The sequence below is a fragment of the Giraffa tippelskirchi genome, chromosome 1 (assembly GCF_054371585.1).
Source record: "Giraffa tippelskirchi isolate mGirTip1 chromosome 1, T2T-mGirTip1v1.2.pri, whole genome shotgun sequence".
NCBI classification, from domain to species: domain Eukaryota; kingdom Metazoa; phylum Chordata; class Mammalia; order Artiodactyla; family Giraffidae; genus Giraffa; species Giraffa tippelskirchi.
In genome coordinates, this window is record NC_137275.1 from 190,813 (window position 1) to 214,218 (window position 23,406).

A 23,406-nucleotide genomic window follows, 5' to 3' on the forward strand; every position below is an offset into this window, starting at 1 on the left:
CCGCGTCGCCCCTGGGACACCCCTCGGCCACCCCCCAAGGAGAAGCCCCCCGCGCCGCGTCTCTCCGCCTTCTTCCTCCGAGTAGCGCCCGGGCCTCCCTGGGCACGCCGCTCCCCACCCCCGGGCGCCCGCCCCCGACGCCCCCAGGCCCCACCCCCAGCGCCTCCCACCTCTCGGGCCCCCGCGGACGCGCTCCGCAGGCCACAGGGCCGGGGTCTCACTCCTCGCCCCCCGCCTGTCGGAGATCAGGAAGCCTGAGGAAGTTGGCCTGGAGTGCGGAAACAGAGGACCCCCGCGATGAGGGCCACGGGGAAAGCCTGGGTGCGGGCGGGGAGGGGCGAGTCCGGGGGAGCAGGGGTTTGCGTGCGGGGGAGGCGGGCGGGAGGGAAGGGAAGAGAGGAGCCCGGGCAGGGGTGAGCCGGCTCCTCGCGGGAGCAGGGCGCGAGTCCAGCTGCGGGGCGGAGGGAGGGCCCGGAGGAGGCGCTCGGGTACCGGGACCCTCGGGCGCCGCGGGGGAGCGCGGGCCCCAGTGCGGTGAGGGGGGGGCGTGAGGCCTCGGGGAGCCCTGGAGGAGTCTCCTCCGAGCCCTTCTCAGGGATCATGCGGGACTTCCCCGCAGATGCGGCTGCGAGTGAGTTAATTCATCGGAAAGTGGTTCACGGCCTGAGAGCAACGCGGGAGACTGGGGGTGCGGCGCGGGGGAGGGTAAATCGCCTCCTTCCGACCGACGCGGCGCGCTCGGTGGGAGAGGAAGACGTGAGGCCGAGCAGGGCGTGGAGATGGCCTCGCCCGGGCCTCTCGGGCACCCAGCCTGCTGAAACGAGGCCTGGGAGCGCGTCTCCGGCAAGCCCTCTGAGATCCCACCGCGCTGAGCGCCCTCGGTTCTTTCCACACCGGCTGTGCCGCTGCTGCAGCGAGGCCCGGGGACCGATGACTCACCCTGCCGGCTAATTACAGCGTTAAATAACTTCGCGCTGGATCCCGGGGAAGCGGGCGGCGCAGCAGCTAGGGAACGCGATGCGGGAGGAGGGGCCGGGGGAGGTGCAGGGGTGCTTTGAGAACACTCCCCCGTTCCTGCCGCCCGCTTGGCAAGTTCTGGCCCTTGGAGGCATCCTCCAGAGCTCACAGCGTCGGGCCCTCTCCTGCAGTGTCCAGCGGTGCCCGGTGAGCAGGGGCACCAGCCCCCAGAGGGCCCTCGCGTCTGGAGGAAGCCTCACCCACATTCGCCAGGCAGCCCGCGCTAGGGGACCCTCGCCCACGTTTCACGGAAACCATCTGCCCAGTGAATATATGTGAAGGCCCTTCGTGCGTCTCTCTGGACATTTGCGTGGGACGGACGTGAACGGCGGTGGCTGCGCGAAGAAGCAGCAGGTTTCGCTGTATTTTTAGCAGGAAGTGCAGATTTTAGAGCATCAGCTGAACCTCCTCGTTCAGTCCTCTCCTCCTGCATGACGACTTGCCAGAAAAGTAGGGATAGTGAGCCTTCTTTCACATTTATGGGGTATAGGTTTTAAAGGACAGTGTGTAAATCAGCTTGTATAATAATCGTGGCACCCACGCGTGTGAGTGGAGTTGCCATGAGCTGACTTCCAATGATTATTTCTGTTTCCAGGGAGATGAGGTTTGCAGCCACCTCCGTGGAGGATGCAGCAGCTTCTTCGTTGCATGCGCGGTGCTGCGGCAGCCGGATTGGTGAGGCTTTGCGGGAGGAAGTGAGCTGCCGCGGCTGGTCCTGAGCCCGGCCTGGATGGAGGCCTGAGTCGACCTGGGCGCGCTGCGGTCGGCCGTGCAGCAGCCTCTCAAGTCCGAGGACCCAGGCAGGCTCGTGGTTTAGGATTTCTCCAGGATCTGACCTCCTCTGTCCTCCAGAGCCTGCTTCTGCCAGCCCCTCACTCGACCCCTGACCACTGCTCTGTCCCTTAAATGAGCGTTGCGTCTTACCAAAGCAAACCCTTGGCATACACTGTTCCCTTTTCTGCTTTATGTTCCCCGGGCCTCATCCTCACCTGGCTTCTGCTGTCCCCTTTCTTAGACCTTAGCTTCAGCTCCCTTAATTGCCTTAACTTCTGTTGGGTGCCCCCTGTCCTTTCAGCAGTATAAAGAGTGCTCCCAAAGACTTTCCTGTTTAGTCCCGGCAACGAACCCTGAGGCAGGTGGCTCTGCCATCCTCACAAAGGTTTTCCACCCCAAACCCAGACTCTGCCCACCTCCCTGGTCCCCGCCTCCCTGTACCCCCACCTTCCTGCACCCCGCTGCATCCCTGCCCCTCAGCTCCTGGCCAAAGGTCCCCCATAACAGGTAGGATCTCCCAGTGGTCCAGATGTCTGTCTTCCCGACCATATTGGGGGCTCAGTGCAAGCAGGGTCTATGTCCAGCTTGTCCCCACCCCCTCCCCATCAGGCCCCATCCTGGCCATGTGGAATGGACAAGTGAAGAGATGAATGAATGGGTGGACTGCCGCCAGCCTGGGGTTGCTCTGACCTGTGACAGCATCTAATGTCAGTCCAGTTTTGCTCCCAAGGAAAACAGGGCCAGGTGACACAGACCAGGTCCGCGGGACGGAGAGGACCCACCCCCCTGCTGCAGTGAGGGAGGCACTCTGGCCAAGAGCCAGAGTGACACAGACCAGGTCCGCGGGACGGAGAGGACCCACCCCCCTGCTGCAGTGAGGGAGGCACTCTGGCCAAGAGCCAGAGTGACACAGACCAGGTCCGCGGGACGGAGAGGACCCACCCCCCTGCTGCAGTGAGGGAGGCACTCTGGCCAAGAGCCAGAAGCAGAGCATGTGGAGCCCTGCAGGCCGAGTGACCAGCAGGTGTCCTGTCGTGAAGGGCCTTGAGCTGTGCAAGTTCGGACTTCGTCCTGAGGGTGAGGAGACCTTAGAAGGGCCAAGGGTACTGTGGGGTGTTCTAGACGCACTGCTGTGAGAAGACTGGGCTGGGGGCTGGAAGCATGTAGCGGTCGGGGCAGGTGGAGGGTCCTGCCCCATCACGGTGCTCATCGAACGCACTCTCGGGCTCCCGCCCCAACCGCCTGGCACTTGCAGATGGCCGGCTATCTCTTTTTTGGCTGCTCCGCCGGAACGCGGACAATGGTCAGCTATCTTGATGAGTGTGTCCGTCTGCCCTCTGTGTCTGCAAGAGGAAGGGACAGCAGTCTGCAGTCCCTGCCACACAAAGCTCCTGGGGACCCTGTAACCACTCCACTCCCACCTCTGCAACCCATGCATAGTTTGAAAGTCAGTTCCACTGCTTTTTTTTTAATGGCTGTGCTGGGTCTTTGCTGCTGCTCGTGGGCTTTCTCCAGCTGTGGCAAGTGGGGCCTGCTCTCTAGTTGTGGTGCTTGGGCTTCTCACTGCCGTGGTTTTCGGGTTGCAGAGCACGGGCCCTAGGGCTCTCGGGCTTCAGCGGTTGCGGCTCAGGCTCGGCAGTTGTGGCTCACGGGCTTTGTTGTCCGAGGCAGGTGGGATCTTCGCAGACCAGGACTCAAACCCATGCCCCCTGCATTGGCAGGTGGATTCTTTACCGCTGAGCCACCAGAGAGGCGCCCCCCTGCTTCCTGACAGAGTCCTTTCCCCCAGCCCCCGACAGGCTTACCTGTGAAGCTTGTCCCCTGCCAGCCCCTGGCACAGCGGGATCCAGGGGGTGACTTGAGGGCTGTGGTGAGCTCTGAGGCAGGGAGCTCATGCCAGAAAGAAGCAGCACCCTCATGAGAAATGACTCTACATGGGGAGGGGTGGGTGGCAAGGAGTGATTTTAAGAATTACAAACCCTACCACATGCCAAGTGAATTCACAGGGACCCTGTGGCACCTCTGTGTGGGACACATCACTGTCAACAGTCTAAGACCAGAGACCAGAGAGCAGAGAGGACAGTGTTTTTAAGTCATGTGTTTTTTTGATTATAGCAGTAATCCGGTGTCAAGTGAAGGATGTTTTCCCTATTAACGTTAAATTGCATTTTAATATTTACATATTTATTAGCATTTAAAATCCAATTTCCTACAGTGTTTACCTCAATTAATTTGGCTGATTCTAATTATTTTTTCTAATTTGTTTTTCATTTTACTTTCCAATATTTCATCCTTTATCTTTTTAACTGGCTAAGTGCTCAAATTTTTCTTTCATTATTAATTCTAAGCCCCCTTTTTTGGGGAATGATCTGTATAGGTCTTCGTGTATAAGTGCAGCCACCTCTGCACAGGTGATGGTTAATCTGAAGAACTCAGTCTCACAAAACCAGAGCCTGTGAATTCTTGGAGACACAGAATGCACCTTATTATTTTATAAGTTTTTGTCTTGTATAATAGAGCCACAGAAAAGCCCATAAAACATGCATGTAACAGTTTAATGACATAAATGAGCATCTGTGTCCTTGCCACCAAATCAGGAAACAGAACGCTGCAGACTCAAGGAGGCAGCTCACCTCCCCTCCCCCAAAGGGCCTGCTGACTTCATTGAACTGCTTCCTGTGTTTACTTGTACTTTAATCACCTAAGTATACATCCCTGGACATTTCAGTCTGGCTTTGCCCATTTTGTTTAGTTATACAAGTGGAATCATGGAGCCTGATTGTTGCACATCTTGTTTCTTTCGTCCAGCTTGATGCCTGTTTTTGTGTCTGTAGTTTATCTCTGTCAAAGCTGTACTAAGCCACTGTGGGAATGTGCCACAGTTTATCCACGTTACTGATGATGAGCATTTGATTGTTTCTGGTTTGGGATATTATGAATAAAGCTGTTGTGAACTTTCTTATGCTTGTGCACTGATGCACCTGAGCGTGGATTTTATTGGCTCTTGAGTAATATAATATATATGCTCAAAACTTTTGGGGCCCATTTTTATTGAGATACAGTTTATGTGCAATAACAATCACTGATTTTAAGTGTTTGAATGATTTTGGACAACTGTACACATTGATATGAGCCTCCACCACAGTCATGACCCAGGAATAGTCCAAACACCCCCCAAAGTTCCCCTTTTCAGCAATGCTGTGCTCCACTCAAGGCCCTACAGAACTCATCTGCTTTCTCTTGCTATAGTTTTGGTATAAAATTTCAGATACTTGCAGTCATAAACTATACTGTCTTTCATGTTTGGTTTCTCTCACTTGACAATGCTTTGTTTTTATTGTTGAGAAGAATTCCACCAGAATTTGTTTATCATTCATAAAATGATGGACTTTTGTTTGTCCATATGGAGTTATTATGAATTAATGTTCATGCACAAGTCTTTTGTGAAGGTGTGTTTTAATTTTTCTTGGAGTGGAATCTCTAGGTTTTGTCTTAAGTTTATCTTTAATTTTATAAGAAGCTGACCAATTGTTTTCCACAGTGGCTGTACCATTCTACATTCCCCTGAGCCATGTATGAAAGTTCCCCACACATCATCCCTTCACCAAACCTTGGTGTTATCAGCAGTCTTCTTAGTAATGTTGACCATATGATTTTGACTGGAATCGTATTGAACCTGTAGATTAATTTGAGCATAACTGATACGTTAGCAATATTGAATCTTCTGATCCATGAACACAGTTTATCTCTACATTTACTTCAGTTCAGTTCAGTTGCTCAGTCGTGTCTGACTCTTTGCGACCCCATGAACCATACCACGCCAGGCCTCCCTGTCCATCACCAACTCCCGGAGTCTACCCAAACCCATGTCCATCGAGTCGGCCATGCCATCCAACCATCTCATCTTCTGTCGTCCCCTCCTCCTCCCGCCCCCAATCCTTCCCAGCATTAGGATCTTTTCCAATGAGTCAACTCTTCGCATGAGGTGGCCAAAGTATTGGAGTTTCAGCTTCAACATCAGTCCTTCCAATGAACACCTAGGACTGATCTCCTTTAGGATGGACTGGTTGGATCTCCTTGTAGTCCAAGGGACTCTCAAGAGTCTTCTCCAACACCACAGTTCAGAAGCATCAATTCTTCAGCGCTCAGCTTTCTTCACAGTCCCAACTCTCACATCCATACATGACTACTGGAAAAACCATAGCCTTGACTAGACAGACCTTTGTTGGCAAAGTAATGTCTCTGCTTTCAAATATGCTATCTAGGTTGGTCATAACTTTCCTTCCAAGGAGTAAGCATATTTTAATTTCATGGCTGCAATCACCATCTGCAGTGATTTTGAAGCCCCAAAAAATAAAGTCTGACACTGTTTCCCCATCTATTTCCCATGAAGTAATGGGACCAGATGCCATGATCTTAGTTTTCTGAATGTTGAAATTTAAGCCAACTTTTCCACTCTCCTCTCTCACTTTCATCAAGAGGCTTTTTAGTTCCTCTTCACTTTCTGCCATAAGGGTGGTGTCATCTGCATATCACTTAGATCTTCATTAATTTCTCTCATTATTTTATAGTTTTCAGTATAAAGGACTTGCACACATTTTGTTAAATTTACCTTTAAGTATTTTATATATTTAATCCTTCTTTAATTATTACTTTAAATAACCTTTTGTTGTCCAATTGTTACAAGGATATGGAGAGATGTTTGATTTTTAAGTTGCCTTTTAAATCTGCAGCCTTGCTAAATTGACTTATGCTAGCAGCTATTTTATAGATTTCTTAACATTCTGTATATAAACAACCATATCACAGGTAAGTAGAAACAGTTCTCATGCTTCCTTCCCCACCTGCATGCCTTTTGTTTCTCTTTCTTACTTTGCTGTATGGGCTAGACCCTAATGCATAGTAGCAAACAGAGGTTGCAGGAGTGAACTCCTTGCCTCATTCCTGATTTTTCAGCTGCACCATGGCATGTGGGATCTTAGCTCTCTGACCACTGGCAGCTTGGGGTCCTGATCACTAGACAGCCAGGGAAGGCCTTATTGTTCCTGATTTCAGTGTGAGATCATTTTGATCTTTCATCCTTAAGTATGATGTATGCTCTAGCTTTCGAGGAGAAAATTTTTACTAGGTTGAAATCTATTTCTAGTTTTCTGAGAGTTTTTTTTTTGTTAATCATGAACAAGTGATGAGTTTTCTCAACTTTTTGTTGTTGTTGCTGTTGTATTTGCTGAGATTATTATATGGTTTTTCCTTTTCAGTCTGTAGTATGGTGAATTACATTCATTGTATTTCTGAGCTAAATTCCACTTGGTTATTCTCACGCAAGTAGCATCTGGTACCTATTGTCAGGAGTACAAATACTTCTGCTCACTACATCTAGGTTTAGGCATCACCAGGGAAAACACAAAATAGTCAAGCACTGGCTGGACCGAGCTTTACTCACACAGAGATGTGACAGCGCGAAATGACGGCTTCACTAGTGTTGAAGCTCCATGGCCAGCGGGTCCTTCCCAGCAGCTGAGATGTGGCCCAGAGCAGCGTGCCGGCCACTTGTGCTGCAGCAGGAGTCTCCCGTCTCCCCCCAGCGTGGACCAGACATGGGGTTGGTCAGGGGCCATGGCGCACACTGTCAAGCAGGAAAAAGGAACATAGTTTGAGCCCAAAAGAGGGAAAAATGTTCCAAAGCGATAAGCAAAGTGCGGTCTGAAACTCTACTTCTTGGTGAAGAGATGCCCCTGAGGCCCACTCTCACGCCACCAAGGCAGAGGTTAAACGACTGCCTTTCTCAGCAGTCATGATGGTTCCCTCCTTTTCATCCTGGGCTCACGTGATTTGCTATTATTTTGTTGAAGATTTTTGTGGCTGGGCTAATGAGGGATATTATTTTTAGCTTCCTTGTAATATTTTGTCCTGTCTAGTGTCACAGTGATGCTAACTTCACTAAATGAGTTGGGAAGTGCTCCCTTACCTTCTCTGTTCTGAAGAATCTGTAGAACTGGTATTATTTCTTCCTTCAGTATTTGGTAGAATTCACTTGTGAAGCCATGTGGGGTTAAAGTTTTCTTTCTGGGATGATTTTAACTGTAAGTTCAATTTTTAAAAGCAGTTGTAGGGCTATTCAGGTTATATAATTTTCTTGAATAAGCATTAGTAATTTGTGTCTTTTGTCTATTAAAATAAAATTTTTAGATTTGTTGGCATAAAGTTGTCCACAATATTCCCTTAAAAGTTGTGATTTTTATTGTGTGTAAAATATATCTCAATAAAGCTGAAAGAGTAAAAGGTTTAAATTTTTTTAAGTTTTTTTATGTCTGTAGGATCTGTAGTGAAATTCCCTCTTTCATTTCTAATATTGATAATCTGATTTTTTTTTTCCTGGGCAGTTATCAGCCTGCAGTCAATCTTTTATTACAAATAATTAAATCTCCCCACAAGGTCTCAAACAGTATCAAACACCGTTTCATATCTCTCAACACAGAGCGGACCAGGCATTCAGTACTAGAACCAGGAGAGAAGTGTTAAATTTCAAGCCTCTGATCACATCATGTGGTGACCCAAGCTTGTGTCATTTTCTCACGTTATCCAGCTGTGCATCTCACACTTCTTGTCCTCTCTGTGGAGACAAAAGTTTCTAGTTCACATTCTAAGTGCAGGAAGTTGAGAGAGACAAACTCCAGTGAAAACACATCAATCTCAATTCAACTCAGTTTAAAAAAAAAGCAAACTTAAATTATTTGTGTTGAGGGGACAAAGGGAAAGGAAGGCATGGGGTTAAGGGTTAAAACTGTGGCAAAGACCAGATGCTACACATGGCGTGCTGCAGTTCTGGGATCTATCTGTTATACGATATTTTAAAATAAAGTGGCTTTTGTGGATTTTTTTTCTCTTTTGGTATTGTAAACATATGCTGTTTAGTAGTACGCAAATTTAACACTTTCTTTTTTTGCAAACAAAACAAAATTGAAAGCCTTTAAGGCAAATGAACTCCTAAGGGAAAAAAGAAAGTCATTTGTTATAAAACTGTGAGAATACCCAAGCAAGACCCCACTTAAGATTCGTCAGCATGAACTGGAGAGCTTTTGTCCACCGTTCCTCAGAGTTAAACTGTGTTTTGATGGAATAGGAGCCACCACTGCCTCCTGTGTCTTCAATTTTGCCTTTCTCCACATCCATCCTGCAGGTGAACACGGCAGAACTCATTAGTAACTGAGACCCGAGTTAAGTCAGTTCAGGCAAATGGGCAGGGACTCGATCATGGGACCATTCACGTCATTTTGTCTGTTAAAGAACTCTTGGCGAGGAATGGTAGTGTATTTTGGATTTGCTTGAAAGCCCAGTATCAAGAAGCTGTCACAAGCGCCTCATCATCATTGCGGGACAGGACACACACGCAAATGGATGAGCAGCCGGGGGCAGAGGGTGAGTGAGGGGGACAGTGCCCTCCGCTGTTTTCCTGGGCGCCCCTCACTCATGGGGAGGGACGGGAGGCAGAAGAAATGCTTTGTTTGGGTGATGGAAGCAGCTCAGCCTCACTCTCTTAAGTGAGGTGCCCATCTGTCTCTGAGCTCCTACAAAATTTGATGAAAGGAAGCATTCCTGTATCTTTCCAAGGGCATAAGGGAAAACTTCCTTGAAACTGGCGAGCAGGCTTGAGCTCTGCACCAAGAAAATCCCCCACACCATGGAAGTCAGCATTTTCTCCTGGGATCAGGTGGTCACACTGTCTTGCTTGCAGTGTTGGATCCATCCTGCCCATCAGTGTCATGGGATTTTACTCCGTTTTCAGCTTTCCCACCACGCGTACTAGTTTTGCTTCCATTCTTACTATCCCTTCCATTCTGCTCGCTTTGGTCCTACTTTATTCAGCACTGGGGAATACTAACCTTAGCTTTGTCTGTCAGAGACTCCAGATATGAATGGTTTCCATAGGGAACAAGTCGATACCTCTGAAATTTCAGACCCATCTTATTGGCCAGGGTGTGGAGCAGCAACACTGTCTGGCCCCAAGCAGCATTAATCTCATTCCATTCCACAGGAACACTGGGTAGCCGACTCAGTCTGAAGTTATTGATTGTACCAAACTGTCCACTATGCCAAATGTGGAAGGTTACATTAAAGATGTTAGTGTTCTTCAGCTTGTCCAGCTGCATCTGGGCATAATGCATCTGTTTTTCTACACTCTTCAGCTCATCATTCAGTTCTAGCTGTTGTCTTTTAAATTCACTGTATTCCCTTTGATACTGAGCTTCCTCCTGATCCAACCTCTCAGCCTCAGCCTGGACCTTCTCAAGATTTTCTGCCACTATCCTCCGGTTCTTTTCCCCATCTTCCAGCTCTTGGATCAGCCTCTCCTCTAATGCCAGCTCCTTTAGCTCTCACTCAGGCTGTCCGCTGTCATCTTTATTCATTTGCTCTAAGATCCCCAAACAGCATTTGTAGTTCTGACACTCATCTTCACTGACGTTAGCTGAGGGTCCAGCTGGTCTAAGAGAGTGTCTGTGCGTCCCTCACACAGCAGGCGATCCACAACTGTCTGGCCTGACATGATGTCAAAAAGGTCCCCAGTGACCTTTAGTCTTCAGCTGAGGTTCTCCATGGTGCTGCCATCGGATGCCTCCCCAATCAGAGTGAAGCTGTTGACGCTTTCTGTGGACATCATCCTGGCTGGGGGGATGAATCTGCAAGAGACGCCATCCTGGTGAGTTTCAATGAATGGCTCCTCTGCTGAGTCAGCCTCTTTCTCCTGGGTCTCTCCTGGTTGCAGCTGGGCTGCGGCAAGGAATGGAGCTGTGAGCGCCTGGGTGGTGGCACGGTCCAGGCCCCTGCAGCTCATGTCCGCTTTCAGAGGCTGGCTGCAGCGCCGACACGTGAAGCTCACCTGCATGGTGCTCCTGGGTGTCTCAGACCCCTCCATCCCCCGGGACCCAGAGCCCACCACCGTGATCCGGTCTCCCTCAGGGGTACCGCAGCCTCGGGTCTGTCTGCGAGCAGGACTTCCAAGACTGCCATTGCCCAGCCTTCACTGCATTTTTTTTTTCTTGATCAGTTTGGTTAGAGGTTTGTCAGTTTTTGGTCATTACCAGAAACTACTTTCTAATTTCCTTTCTTTATTTTTGGTTTTATATTTCACTGATTCTGCTCTTTTATCCTCTCTTTTTTCTGCTTACTTTGGCTTTAGTTTGCTCTTTTTTTTCTAGTTCTGATTTGAGACCTTACTTATTTTCTTATACAATGTTTTAATGCATAAATTTCCCTTTAAGCATTGCTTAGTGGCTTACATCAACAATGAGTGAACTGATTCCCTTAATTTGAACTTGAATTCATAAAAAAATTCACTTTTTCTTTATATGCCCCCATAACTTTTTAATGTGCTACCTGATGGAAGATACTAGAAGACAGTACTCAAACTGGAAGACAGGAGCTGGGGAAGCAGATGGGTGGTGGGTGGGTAGATGGTGGATAAATAAGACATGTGGATAAAATAAAATACAAGAGGGACTTGGACCAATGGTGATAACGTGTCATGAACTGGGGAACAAGATTAACCCAACTCTGATCTGTGGTTAAAAAAGAAGTTAACTTCCTGTGTTGTGCTGCGGCAGTAGTCAGACTCAGATGGGTGTGGCTTACCACAGTCACAGTGTCCCTCACGCGTATTTCACAGTCGCAGGTCTGTCTTCTTCATTCTAGGACCCAGATAGCCCCTTTGGGGATGTGATGTGTTCACCGAAGAGGGATAAAAGGCAATGGAGCCCCATGGCTATTTAGAAGGGCCTTTCTTGCTTCCTCCTGAGACAGGCTGGGACCTGGGCCCCTTTGCTGCCATAAATGCACCTGGACACACCTCTCCTCCAGCAACAAAATACAAAAAAACTACATAGGACCAAAAATAACTGTGTACTTGCACAACTGGGCCAAATTCTGAACAAAAGTTACCAAAAGACCAAAAAAAAAAAAAAAATCCAACTGCCACTTATGAAGAGCCAGAAGCAAAAACAGGGGTAAGAGCAAAAGCAGGGCACACATGCCCCCTGCTCTCAGCATCACCAAAGGGCAAATCACCTCGATCACCCACCCCCTCGTTGGCCCAACCCCTGGACACACCCCCACCGTCACCCCATACAAGGAACAAGCTCCCCAGGGAGAAAGCGAGCTGGATCAGTCGTTTCAGTTCCTCAGCCGTGTCCAGCTCTCTGCGACCCCATGGACTGCATCACGTTAAGCTTTTCTGTCCATCACCAACTCCCGGAGCTTGCTCAAACTCGTGTCCATCGAGTCAGCGGTGCCATCCAACCATCTCATCCTCTGTCATCCCCTTCTCCTCCTGCCTTCAACATTTCCCAGCATCAGGGTCTTTTCCAATGAGTCAGTTCTTTGCATCACGTGGCCAAAGTAGTAGAGCTTCAGCTTCAGCATCAGTCCTTCCAATGAACACCCAGGACTGATCTCCTTTAGGATGGACTGGTTGGATCTCCTTGTAGTCCAAGGGACTCTCAAGAGTCTTCTCCAATACCACAGTTCAAAAGCATCAATTCTTTGGTGCTCAGCCTTTTTTGTGGTCCAGCTCTCACATCCATACATGACCACTGGAAAAACCACAGCTTTGACTAGACAGATGTTTGTCAACAAAGTGATGTCTCTGCTTTTTAATATGCTATCTTCGGTGGGTCATAGCTTTTCTTCCAAGGAGCAAATGTCTTTTAATTTCACGGCCGCAGTCACCATCTGCAGTGATTTTGGAGCCCAAAAAAATAAAGTCACTGTTTCCACTGTTTCCCCATCTATTTTCCATGAAGTGATGGGACCAGATGCCATGATCTTAGTTTTCTGAATGTTGAGTTTTAAGCCAACGTTTTCACTCTCCTCTTTCACTTTCATCAAGAGGCTCTTTAATTCCTCTTCACTTTCTGCCATAAGGGTGGTGTCATCTACATATCTGAGGTTATTGATATTTCTCCCAGCAATCTTGATTCCACCTTCTACTTCATCCAGCCCGGCACTTCACATGCTGTATTCTGCATAGAAGGGTAACAATATACAGCCTTGACGTACTCTTTTCCCAACTTGGAACCAGTCCATTGTTCCATGTCTAGTTCTAACTGTTGCTCTTGACCTGCATACAGATTTTTCAAGAGGTAGGTAAGGTGGTCTGGTATTCCCATCTCTTTAAGAATTTTCCAGTTTGTTGTGATCCACACAGTCAAAAGCTTTGACATAGTCAATAAAGCAGAAGTAGATGTTTTTCTGGAACTCTCTTGCTTTTTGGATGATCCAGTGGGTGTTGGCAATTTGAACTCTCGTTCCTCTGCCTTTTCTAAATCCAACTTGAACATCTGGAAGTTCTCAGTTCACGTACTGTTGAAGCCTCACTTGGAGAATTTTGATCATTACTTTGCTAACATGTGAGATGAGTGAGATTGTGTGGTAGTTTGAACATTCTTTGGCTTTGCCTTTCTTTGGGATTGGAATGAAAACTGACCTTTTCCAGACCCGTGGCCACTGCTGAGTTTTCCAAATTTGCTAGCCTATTAGTGTAGCACTTTCACAGCTTCATCTTTTAGGATTTGAAATAGCTCAGCTGGAATTCCATCACCTCCACTATCTTTGTTCATACTGAGGCCCACTTGGCTTCAGACTCCAGAATGTATGGCTCTAGGTGAGTGACCATATCATCATGGTTATCTGGGTCATTAAAATCTTTTTTGTACAGTTCTTCTGTGTATTCTTGCCACCGCTTCTTAATATCTTCTGCTTCTGTTAGGTCCCTACCATTTCTGTCCTTTATTGTGCTCATCTTTGCATAAAATGTTCCCTTGGTATCTCTAATTTTCCTGAAGAAATCTCTAGTCTTTCCCTTTCTATTGTTTTCCTCTATTTCTTTGCATTGATCACTTAGGAAGGCTTTCTTATGTCCCCTTGCTATTCTTTGGTACTCTGCATTCAGATGGGTTTATCTTTCCTTTTTCCTTTGCCTTTAGCTTCTCTTCTTTTCTCACCTATTAGTAAGGCCTTCTCAGACAGCCATTTTTGCTTTTTTGCATTTCTTTTTCTTGAGAACTTGTTTGTTTTCACTCCCTTCTACTGCACCAGGGACCCCACTAATGCCTTGCCTGAACTTCTTGTCTGGCCTCTGTTGATAGGGAAAGGCCAAGCACCCTGGTATCACTCCCACATTCTGTTAGCCAAACCAACAGGTCAGTTGCCTGAAGTCGATTGCAGGGATGGAACTGAAGAAGTTTAATCCTCTTACCAGACCATCAGCCACTACTTTATGACCCCCGCTGGGCAGTGGTATTTTATCCCAACTCCTTACTTGTTATCTAACTTGCAGTCACAGTTTCTTCTGGGCAGACAGATCCTTTGAACCAGAATATTTGTTCACAGGACTTTTCAGTATCCTCTTGGCCCTTGCGTCTGTGGTCATCGCCTGAGTTTTCTGTCTCAGTCAGTGTCACACCCGCCCTGAAGTTAGGGCCCATCCTTTTAGCTTGTTCTCTGTGCGTGCGGACACTTCCCATGGTGGGCCCCACCCTGAGATTCACACTCAGGCCCCAGAACCTCCTGGTCTGTTTCTCTGGGGAGCCCTGGCTCATACAGTAACAGCTGAACGTCCCCTACAGGCTCAGAAAAGCTGCTCAAAGGGCTAAACCAACAGCTGCTGAGGACGGCGGGCTCCAGGCTCCCTTCAGCTCTCGGCTCTTCCCTCCTGCGCTCTCGGCCCCGCCCTCACACTTGTCTTTCCCAGGACAGCCAGGTCTGGGCGGCCACTGTGCGTGCCCGGGAGGAGGGAGTCGTGACTGAGCAGCGTGGCCGGGACGCATCCCTCGCACCAGTGGCTCCAAGCTGATCCCTGCCAGCCTCTGGCCCCAGCACGAGGCTGTGGCTGGTTTAGACCAGCCAACTACAGCTCGCGGCCAACCTGGCCCACCACCTGCGTCAGCCTCCAGGGCTGCCCTCACCGAGCGCACACAGCAGCGGCTTTAACCGTTTATTCTCTCAGTTCTGGAGGTTAGAAGTCTAGGCTTCAGCACTGCTCCCCTCGGGGGAATCTATTCCAGGACTCTCTCCAGCCCCTGGTGGTGGTTGGCAGTCCTTGGTGTCTCTTCGTTTGTAGATACATCACCCAGCCTTTGCCACCATCCACGAATGTTCTTCTCTGTACCTTTTCTTATAAAGACACCACCTAATCCAGTAGAAAAGGAGTATATCAAGGCTGTATATTGTCAACCTGCTTATTTAACTTATATGCAGAGTACATCATGAGAAACGCTGGGCTGGACGAAGCACAAGCTGGAATCAACATTGCTGGGAGAAATATCAATAACCCCAGATATGCAGATGACACCACCCTTATGGAAGAAAGTGAAGAAGAACTAGAGAGCCTCTTGATGAAAGTGAAAGAGGAGAGTGAAAAAGCTGCCTTAAAACTCAACATTCAGAGAACTAAGATCATGGTATCTGGTGCCATCACTTCATGGGAAATAGATGGGGAAACAGTGGAAACAGTGGCAGACTTTATTTTGAGGGGCTCCAAAATTGCTGCAGATGGTGACGGCAGCCATGAAATTAAAACATGCTTGCTCTTTGTAAGAAAAGCTATGACCAACCTAGACAGCATATTAAAAAACAGAGACATTACTTTGCCAACAAAGATCCATCTAGTCAAGGCTATGGTTTTTCCAGTGGTCATGTATGGATGTGAGAGTTGGACGGTGAAGAAAGCTGAGCGCCGAAGAGTTGATGCTTTTGAACTGTGGTGTTGGAGAAGACTCTTGAGAGTCCCTTGGACTGCAAGGAGATCCAACCAGTCCATCCTAAAGGAAATCAGTCCTGAATATTGATTGGAAGGACTGATGCTGAAGCTGAAGCTCCAATACTTTGGCCACCTGATGTGAAGAGCTGACTCATTTCAAAAGATCCTGATGCTGGGAAAGATTGAGGATAGGCAGAGAAGCGGATGACAGAGGATGAGATGGTTGGATGGCATCACTGACTTGATGGACATGAGTTTGAGTAAACTCTGGGAGTTGGTGATGGACAGGGAGGCCTGGTGTGCTGCAGTCCATGGGGTCGCAAAGAGTCGGACACAACTGAGTGACTGAACTGAACTGAACTGAACTGAATCCAGTAGAGCTCATCTTAACTGGGTTACATCTGCAAAGACTGTAGACAGCTGCGCTGATGACTCAGACGGTAAAGAATTTGCTGTCAATGCAAGAGACCCAGGTTCAATCCCTAGGTCTGGAAGATCCTCTGGAGCAGGAAATGGCAACTCACTCCAGTATTCTTGCCTGGAGAATTCTATGGACAGTGGAGCCTGGCAGGCTATAGTTCATGGGGTCACAAAGAGTCGGACACAACTGAGCGATTGATTATCACTGTGAAGACTATTTCCAAATAGATATTCCCTTTCACAGATTCCAGGCTAAAAAAACAAAAGGCAGAAGTTGATCCACCGGGGCCTTCTATACAGTTTTAAAAAAGACCAAGCCCTGTGGTACCAGGGGGATGCCTGCTCCTTTTTCCCTGCCCCCCTGAAGCTCTCCTGTGAACCCCTCAACCCACCCAATGGAGGCAGAATGCTCCTTGGTTGCACTCATAGCCATAGGTCCTTCTCTGATTAAGTTAAGTGAAGCTATTAAAATTCTGTAAGCTTAAAGGATTCCATTTCTTCTGCCCTCTACCCCTGGATCCACGTAGGTAACGGCCTGGGTGAGTGTGGGCTGCTCCCAGCTCTGGCCAGGGAGGCAGGCAGTGTTAGCAAGGCCACCTGGCAGCACCCAAAGTCACGCCTTCTCTGGAGGGCTGGCAGCAAGGGTGACGCTCCCTCCATCCGAGCTCTCTGCTGTTCCAGGACTGGGGTGGAGAACAGGCAGCATTTCAGTCAGTTCAGTTCAGTCACCCAGTCGTGTCCGACTCTGTGACCCCATGGACTGCAGCCCACCAGGCCTCCCTGTCCTTCACCATCTCCTGGAGCTTGCTCAAACTCATGTCCCTTGAGTCAGTGATGCCATCCAACCCTCTCATCCTCTGTCATCCCCTTCTCCTCCTGCCTTCAATCTTTCCCAGCATTAGGGTCTTTCCCAGTGAGTCAGTTCTTTGCATCAGGTGGCCAAAGTATTGGAGCTTCAGCTTCAGCATCAGTCCTTCCAATGACTATTCAGGACTGATTTCCTTTAGGATGGACTGGTTGGATCTCCTTGCAGTCCAAGGGACTCTCAAGAGTCTTCTCCAACACCACAGTTCAAAAGCGTCAGTTCTTCTGCACTCAGCTTTCTTTATGGTCCAACTCTCATATCCATACGTGACTACTGAAAAGACCATAGCTTTGACTTGACAGACCTTGGTTGGCAAAATAATGTCTCTGCTTTTTAATATGCTGTCTAGGTTGGTCATAACTCTTCTTCCAAAGAGCAAGCGTCTTTTAATTTCATGGCTGCAGTCATCGTCTGCAGCATTTACCTCCCCTCAAAACCCAAACAGAAACATCCTAAGTGTCCATGAATCGAAGACTAACCAAATAAGTCAGGGAAGCTCCACAAAATGGAATTCTAGGCAGCCCCTAAAAAGTAATGACAGGCCAGAAATGACCTGTGCCCTGGCTCCGGGTGCAGAATCGCTGGCTTGGAACTGTGTTCAGAGAGGAGGCGGTCTGGAGGAAGCGACATCGCCTGCAAGGGCAAAGCTCCTGGCACAGTACGCCTCTAGCGAGTGCAGCGGCATCTCCACTGGACCCACAAGCGCCTCCAGGGAGGTGGCGGCGTGATCCTCAGCGTTGCTGGCTCTCCAGCGATGCCACTTCTCACACGCTCAGTGTCAGTGGAAGAGCTGCCTCCTGTGCGGTGCTGACCCACGGGAACACTGCCTCAGACCCCCCTGTGGCCCCAGGGTTGTGCCCCAGGCCCTGCCTCCGGCCCACCTCAGCCCCCCGACCACCGACCTGGCGCTGGGGGTGGGCACAGTCTCCCTCAGCTGCTTCTCCTGCCGCTTCTGCCACCCCGGTGGGCGGGAGGCCACCAGCTTTCTGAGTGGCCGCCCCTGCGGGCTGGGGAGCCCACGCCCATGAGGCAAACCATAGCCAGTGGGCAGGGGAGGTTGGAGGGAAGGCCACGGCCACATCCCCCCTCCCCTCCTCCCTCCTTCCTCGGCTGTGCCAGGGCCCGGGGCAGAGCGCTCGCACCTGCTGCCCGGCCAGCTGCGTCTCTGGCTCCTGGTGAACCCGAGTGTGCTCTCTGCCCAGCACGCTGCCCCGGGATGGCATCTCTCCTGTGAGGCGCTTACGCCAGGCTGTCCTCAGGGAATCAGCCACACGGGGCAGGACCAGGTGCCCCAAATCTTGGTGGCCTAAACAGCTTTGTGTCTCATGGTCTGTGAGTCAGTCATTTTGGCTGGGCTGAGCTGGGCACTTCCGCCAGTCTTGCCGGCGGTCACCTGCAGCCATGGTCAGCTGGCAGGTGACTGAGGCTGGAAGGTCAGCCCCTGGCCCACCCGGAGACTCAGCCACTCCATGGGCACCACCACTGCCCCTGCCGCTGGGGGTGGGCTCACAAGGGACCGCAGTCATCCTTAGTCTCCCTGGGGGCTGTGCAGACCCTGCAGGACGGGGCCCAGGGTGTCCCGACCGTCTTTGAAGGAAGCATGTTCTGCCTCCTGCTGCTGTGCCTGCCCTCTGAGTGCCCCGCGGCTCATGCTGCTGGCTTCCAGCCGCACCCCTGGAAGGGTGTAGGTCCCCACTCCACACTGGAGGTCCGACGCATCAAGACCCAAGTCTATGCTACTCTGAAGATAACGGCAGCAGAGAGGGAAGAGGTTTCAGCTTCTGACACCACAGTCCAGAGAAGCACAGACTCGGGGGGGCTCCCTCACCGCCCCCCACTCTTCCCGCTCCGCACCCGCTCCCTCCAGGCCCCCAAGGCTGACCTCTCTTCGCTCCATGTCCCTGCCTCCCCTGCCCCGCGAGCTGTCCCTGTGCACCACACCCGAGCCACACACCTCCTGGTTCCATTTCTCACCCAAAGCAGCACAGCAAGAGGCTTGCTGGCCAGAGTCCGCCCTGGTGTCAGGCAGTGGGTGGGGGCGGGGTGCACACCCACCCCAGCCTGGGTCCGAGCTCCAGAAGCTTCCCTCTGCCCCGCACAATAGCACCGTCCCCATCCCTCCAGTGACATGCCTTGCAGAAGGACAAGGTCCTAACGGATGTGTCTGTTTTCTGCACCACAGAGTAAATGATACTTCTGAATGTGAACTCCGATTTCCTCACCCTTTCCATCCTCTTGCCTGGTTCATTTTCATTTCAGGGCACTTGCTCCTTATGAAATTGCATCCTCTCCACAGTTTGGGCAAGGACCTAGAACTCTCTCCATGTAATAGCTCCCAGGGAGGGCTCACTGGTAAGATCCCACACTACGATGAGGGAAAATCAGCAGGAACCTGGCAAAGTGGCATTCCCACATCTGCTCAAACGCCTTCCAAGTTCACCTACGGAGAAGCTCTCTGTTGTGCCTGATGGACCCTTGAACAACAAAAAAATGAAGACCATGGCATCCAGTCCCATCACTTCATGGCAAATAGATGGAGAAGCAATGGAAACAGTGGCAGACTTTATTTTGGGGGCTCCGAAATCACTGCAGATGGTGACTGCAGCCATGAAATTAAAAGACGAATGCTCCTTGGAAGAAAAACCATGACCAATTTAGACAGCATATTAGAAAGCAGAGACATCACCTTGCCGACAAGGTCCATCTAGTCAAAGCTATGGTTTTTCCAGTAGTCATGTATGGATGTGAGAGTTGGACCATAAAGGAGGCTGAAAACCAAAGAATTGATGCTTTTGAACTGTGGTGTTGGAGAAGATTCTTGAGAGTCCCTTAGACTGCAAGGAGATCCAAGCAGTCCATCCTAAAGGAAATCAGTCCTGAATACTCATTGAAAGGACTGATGTTGAAGCTGAAACTCCAGTACTTTGGCCACCTGATGTGAAGAGCCGACTCACTGGAAAAGACTCTGATGCTGGAAAGATTGAAGGCAGGAGGAAAAGGGGAAGACAGAAGATGCGATGGTTGGATGGCATCACCGACTCGATGGACATGAGTTTGAGCAAGCTCCGGGAGTTGGTGAAGGACAGGGAAGCCTGGCGTGCTGCAGTCCATGGGGTCCCAGAGTCGGACACTACTGAGCGACTGAACAGCAACATGTGTGCGCCCCACAGGAGCCTCTCCTCTCTCCATACCTTACAGGCAGCCCTAAATGGAACATCTAATTGTATCGAGTCCACCCCTGGGGCTGCTCAAGAGCCTGGGACCCACCAGTGGGCACGTTGAGAAGTGACGGGGGAGGAGCCCCCCTGCAGGTGAGGTGGCCAGGCGCTTACACCATGTGCCCAGGACTCCTCAGGGCACTAACGCCTCAGCGCCCATACCTACAAGTGCTTCGGGGGGCAGCAAAACCCACCAGCAAGTAGCTGTGGGCTCCCTTCATGCCCACCCACTCCCACCAGGGGTCTCTCGTGGGTGCTCTGCCCCGAGGACTTGCTGAGACCCTCCAGCAGCTGTGCCCCAAGCCCAGGGCCAGGCCCTCCGTCCTCACACAGGGGAGAATCACTCCTCCTTTCCTCAGCCCTGTGGAGGCAGAGAGAGGAAAAGCAGAAACAGGGACGGTGGCCCCTGGCGGAGTGAATGCAGGGCCTGGGAAACGCACCCAGAGATCGGCTCCTCTGGGCTGTTTGGCCAGACGGCCGCCCCGTCGTGGGCATAGCCCCCACGTCCAGCGCGAGCTGGACTCCAGCTCGTGGTGGGAGGGGGCCCTGGATGCTGCCCAGGGCTGAATTTACAGCGAAGTGACCCTCAGCCCGGGCCCCAGCCCGAGCTCTGCAGCTCTGGCCACAGCACCTGTGCCCCCACCCCACCTCTCGCTGCCCCCCTGGCCGCAGCCACGCTCCCTAATTTGGGAGAACGGGGCCCTCAGCGCAGCCCTGAAAGGCCTCTGCTGCGTGACGAAGCGGAGGCAGGACGGCACGGCTCCAGGCCGGCACCCTGAGCTCGGCCAGCTGGGCCTTTGTGGCTGATGCAGCTGCCAGGCACCCACCCAGGGCCCTCATGGAAGGCCCCCCGGCACGGAGACTGGTGCTGAGCAAGCTTGCGCAACCGCAGAGGTGCTGGCGCCACACTCCCACACGCATGTGCATACATGTATGCCCACACATGCACGGCACGTCCACACATTTCCACCAGCTCAGTGCACACAGCCCTGCCTCCTAGTTATGAGCATGATAATGACATAGACACGGTAACATGAGAAAGACAAAGAAACTCAAGGCCCTTCTCCTCCCGGGCCTTCGTGACTTGGCCTCCAGCTAAACCACTCCGCTTCCTCCTCTGGCCGGGGAGCTCAGCACCCCTCTGGCTGCTGCAGAAGGCGAGCCCAGAACGCCAGCCCCCTCAACTCTGCTGAGTGATGTGCATGCTGGTCCCACGGTGGACAGAGCTCCTACCCTTGACCGTGCTGCAGTCCCTGAGCACACGTGCACACTCACATGCACGCACCCTCGTGCACACCCAGCATATGCACTCACATGCATGTGCACATATCTGCACACGGTTTCTAGTGTGAAGGGAAGTGAAGGGAACCCCTGCAGCCAGAGAGTCAGGCAGACCTGGGGTGAGTCCTCCAGTTGTGACCCAAGCTTTTTCACCTCATCCCGGCTCGCAGGGAGGCTGGGACCGGACCTCGAGGAGGGAGGATGGCACGGCCCTCAGCAAGAGGCCCCCACTGCCGTCCGGGCCCACAGGTCCCTGTGTGAGGCCCAGACACTCAGGCGTGACCCCGTCCGTAACACCGGGTGGTGCCGGCAGAGCCACCCTGGGCTCCGTGTGAGCAGAGGGCCTGGCAGTATGAGTAAGGGTCCCAACAAGTGGGAACTGAGCCGAGAAGAGAGAAGTATGGTGGGTGCTCGTGGAGACCACTCCTAACTAGAGACGCAGGCTCTTGACAGAGAAGAGCCGCCTCCTCGGTGAGAAGAGAAGGGGAGTCAGTGCAGATCCCCTCCTGGGGTTCCGGCTCCACCCCTCCTCCCTTCTCCCCACTTCCCTCCCCAGGGGTGGGCAGCGCAGTCCGGGGATCCAGCCCCACGCCCCTGAGCAGAGCTCTGCCCCTCTGCCCCACCAGAGCCCAGGTCTGGGGGCCCAGGAGACCCGGGGCTGCTGCTGGACCATCCCCGATCCTTGGGTGGCCCCTCATGGCATTTGTGCCATCACCTCTCCCTGGGGGTGGATGGGAGGGCCTGCCCCCATGCCAGGACCCCTGCCACAGGCAGAAGGCCCTGAGCTATTACCCCGCAGCCCCCACCTCAGGGGGTCTGATGTTCCCAGGAAGCAGGCGGTCCGGACCCTAAGGGGAGGGAGGGCAGGCGTGGGCGAGTCAGCTGGTCTGGTAATCATCACTAAGACAGGCTTTGCTGATGACAGTGTTTGCTGGAGGGCCCTGTGCACAGGGGCGGGTGCTGCTCTCGGACGGGCGGCCGGAAACCATGAGCCTCAGTGAGGAGCAGGTGCACAGGTTCCTGGACCAGAACCCCGGCTTCGCGGACCAGTACTTTGGGAAGAAGCTGAGCCAGGAGGATGCGGCCAGCGCCTGCGAGGACGGGTGCCCAGAGGGCTGCACCAGCTTCCGAGAGCTGTGCCAGGTGGAGGAGAGCGCGGCGCTGTTCGAGCTGGTGCAGGACATGCAGGAGAGCGTGAACATGGAGCGGGTGGTCTTCAAGATCCTGCGGCGCCTCTGCTCCATCCTGCGCGCCGACCGCTGCAGCCTCTTCATGTACCGCCAGCGCAACGGAGTGGCCGAGCTCGCCACCCGCCTCTTCAGCGTGCAGCCCGACAGCGTTCTGGAGGACTGCCTGGTGCCTCCCGACTCCGAGATCGTCTTCCCACTGGACATCGGGGTCGTGGGCCACGTGGCGCAGACCAAGAAGACGGTGAACGTCCAGGATGTGATGGAGGTGGGGTCCGCAGGCCCCAGGGGTGCCCAGGTTTTAGGAGGCAGCGAGTGGAGCAGAGCCAGCTCAGAGCTTGCAAGAGGGGAGGACTGAGGTGGCAGGGAGGACGCCTGCTGCCCCCTGAGGCACGACTCCCTGGGCGGGGTTCGGGCAGGAACAGCTCTGGGCAGGGGCTGGTGCAGAGGCCCAGGAAGGCGGGGCCCCTGGACCCCAGAGCCCTAAGCTCGCAGCCTCGTTAGAGACCGTACCACTCGCTGGGGTTGGGCAAGCTTGAAGGTTCAGAAGTTGGTCCAGTTTCCCTGCTGGCCTAGTGGTTAGAACTCTGCTTTCACTGCCGTAGCCTGGGATTCAGTCCCTCATGGGGGAGGAGATCCGAAAGTGTCCCAGCCAGAAAAAAACAAGAAGCTGGCCCAGGGCGCCCAGGGGCCAACATCTGCAAGGCGTGTGGGGCGGGGCCCACAGTGGGCACAGGCAGGACTGGCCTCCTCTTCCGACCTCCTCACCCCCTTGAGAGGGTCACAGGTCTCGCCTGGGCGTGGCTCCGCCCCCTGCCCTGCTGGGAAGGGTCCAGAGGGAGGCACCCACAGGGACAGGCCTCTGCCACAGCAGCCACAACCCCTCTTCCC

The 23,406-nt window shown here is 51.9% G+C and overlaps 1 protein-coding gene, 1 long non-coding RNA gene and 1 pseudogene across 3 annotated transcripts in view; 2 read left to right on the forward strand and 1 right to left on the reverse strand.

Moving 5' to 3' along the window:
* The first annotated feature begins 1,612 nt into the window (after positions 1-1,612).
* On the forward strand, positions 1,613-4,751 carry LOC145541226 (uncharacterized). The gene is made up of 2 exons (XR_014078887.1): positions 1,613-2,535; positions 2,615-4,751. It is a non-coding gene; the product is annotated as an uncharacterized LOC145541226 (long non-coding RNA).
* Positions 4,752-8,938: 4,187 nt separating this feature from the next.
* Positions 8,939-10,705, reverse strand: LOC145541230 (beclin-1-like; annotated as a pseudogene). The gene is made up of 2 exons (XR_014078892.1): positions 9,675-10,705; positions 8,939-8,965 (listed from the first exon to the last, which is right to left on the reverse strand). The product of XR_014078892.1 is annotated as a beclin-1-like (transcript).
* An 11,610-nt stretch (positions 10,706-22,315) lies between these two features.
* The window catches only part of PDE6B (phosphodiesterase 6B), a 28,577-nt gene continuing 27,486 nt past the window's right edge, over positions 22,316-23,406 (forward strand). Inside the window, exon 1 of the mRNA XM_081577142.1 lies at positions 22,316-22,783. Within this exon, the coding sequence (XP_081433268.1) occupies positions 22,316-22,783 (468 nt within the window). The remainder of the gene's footprint in view (positions 22,784-23,406) is intronic.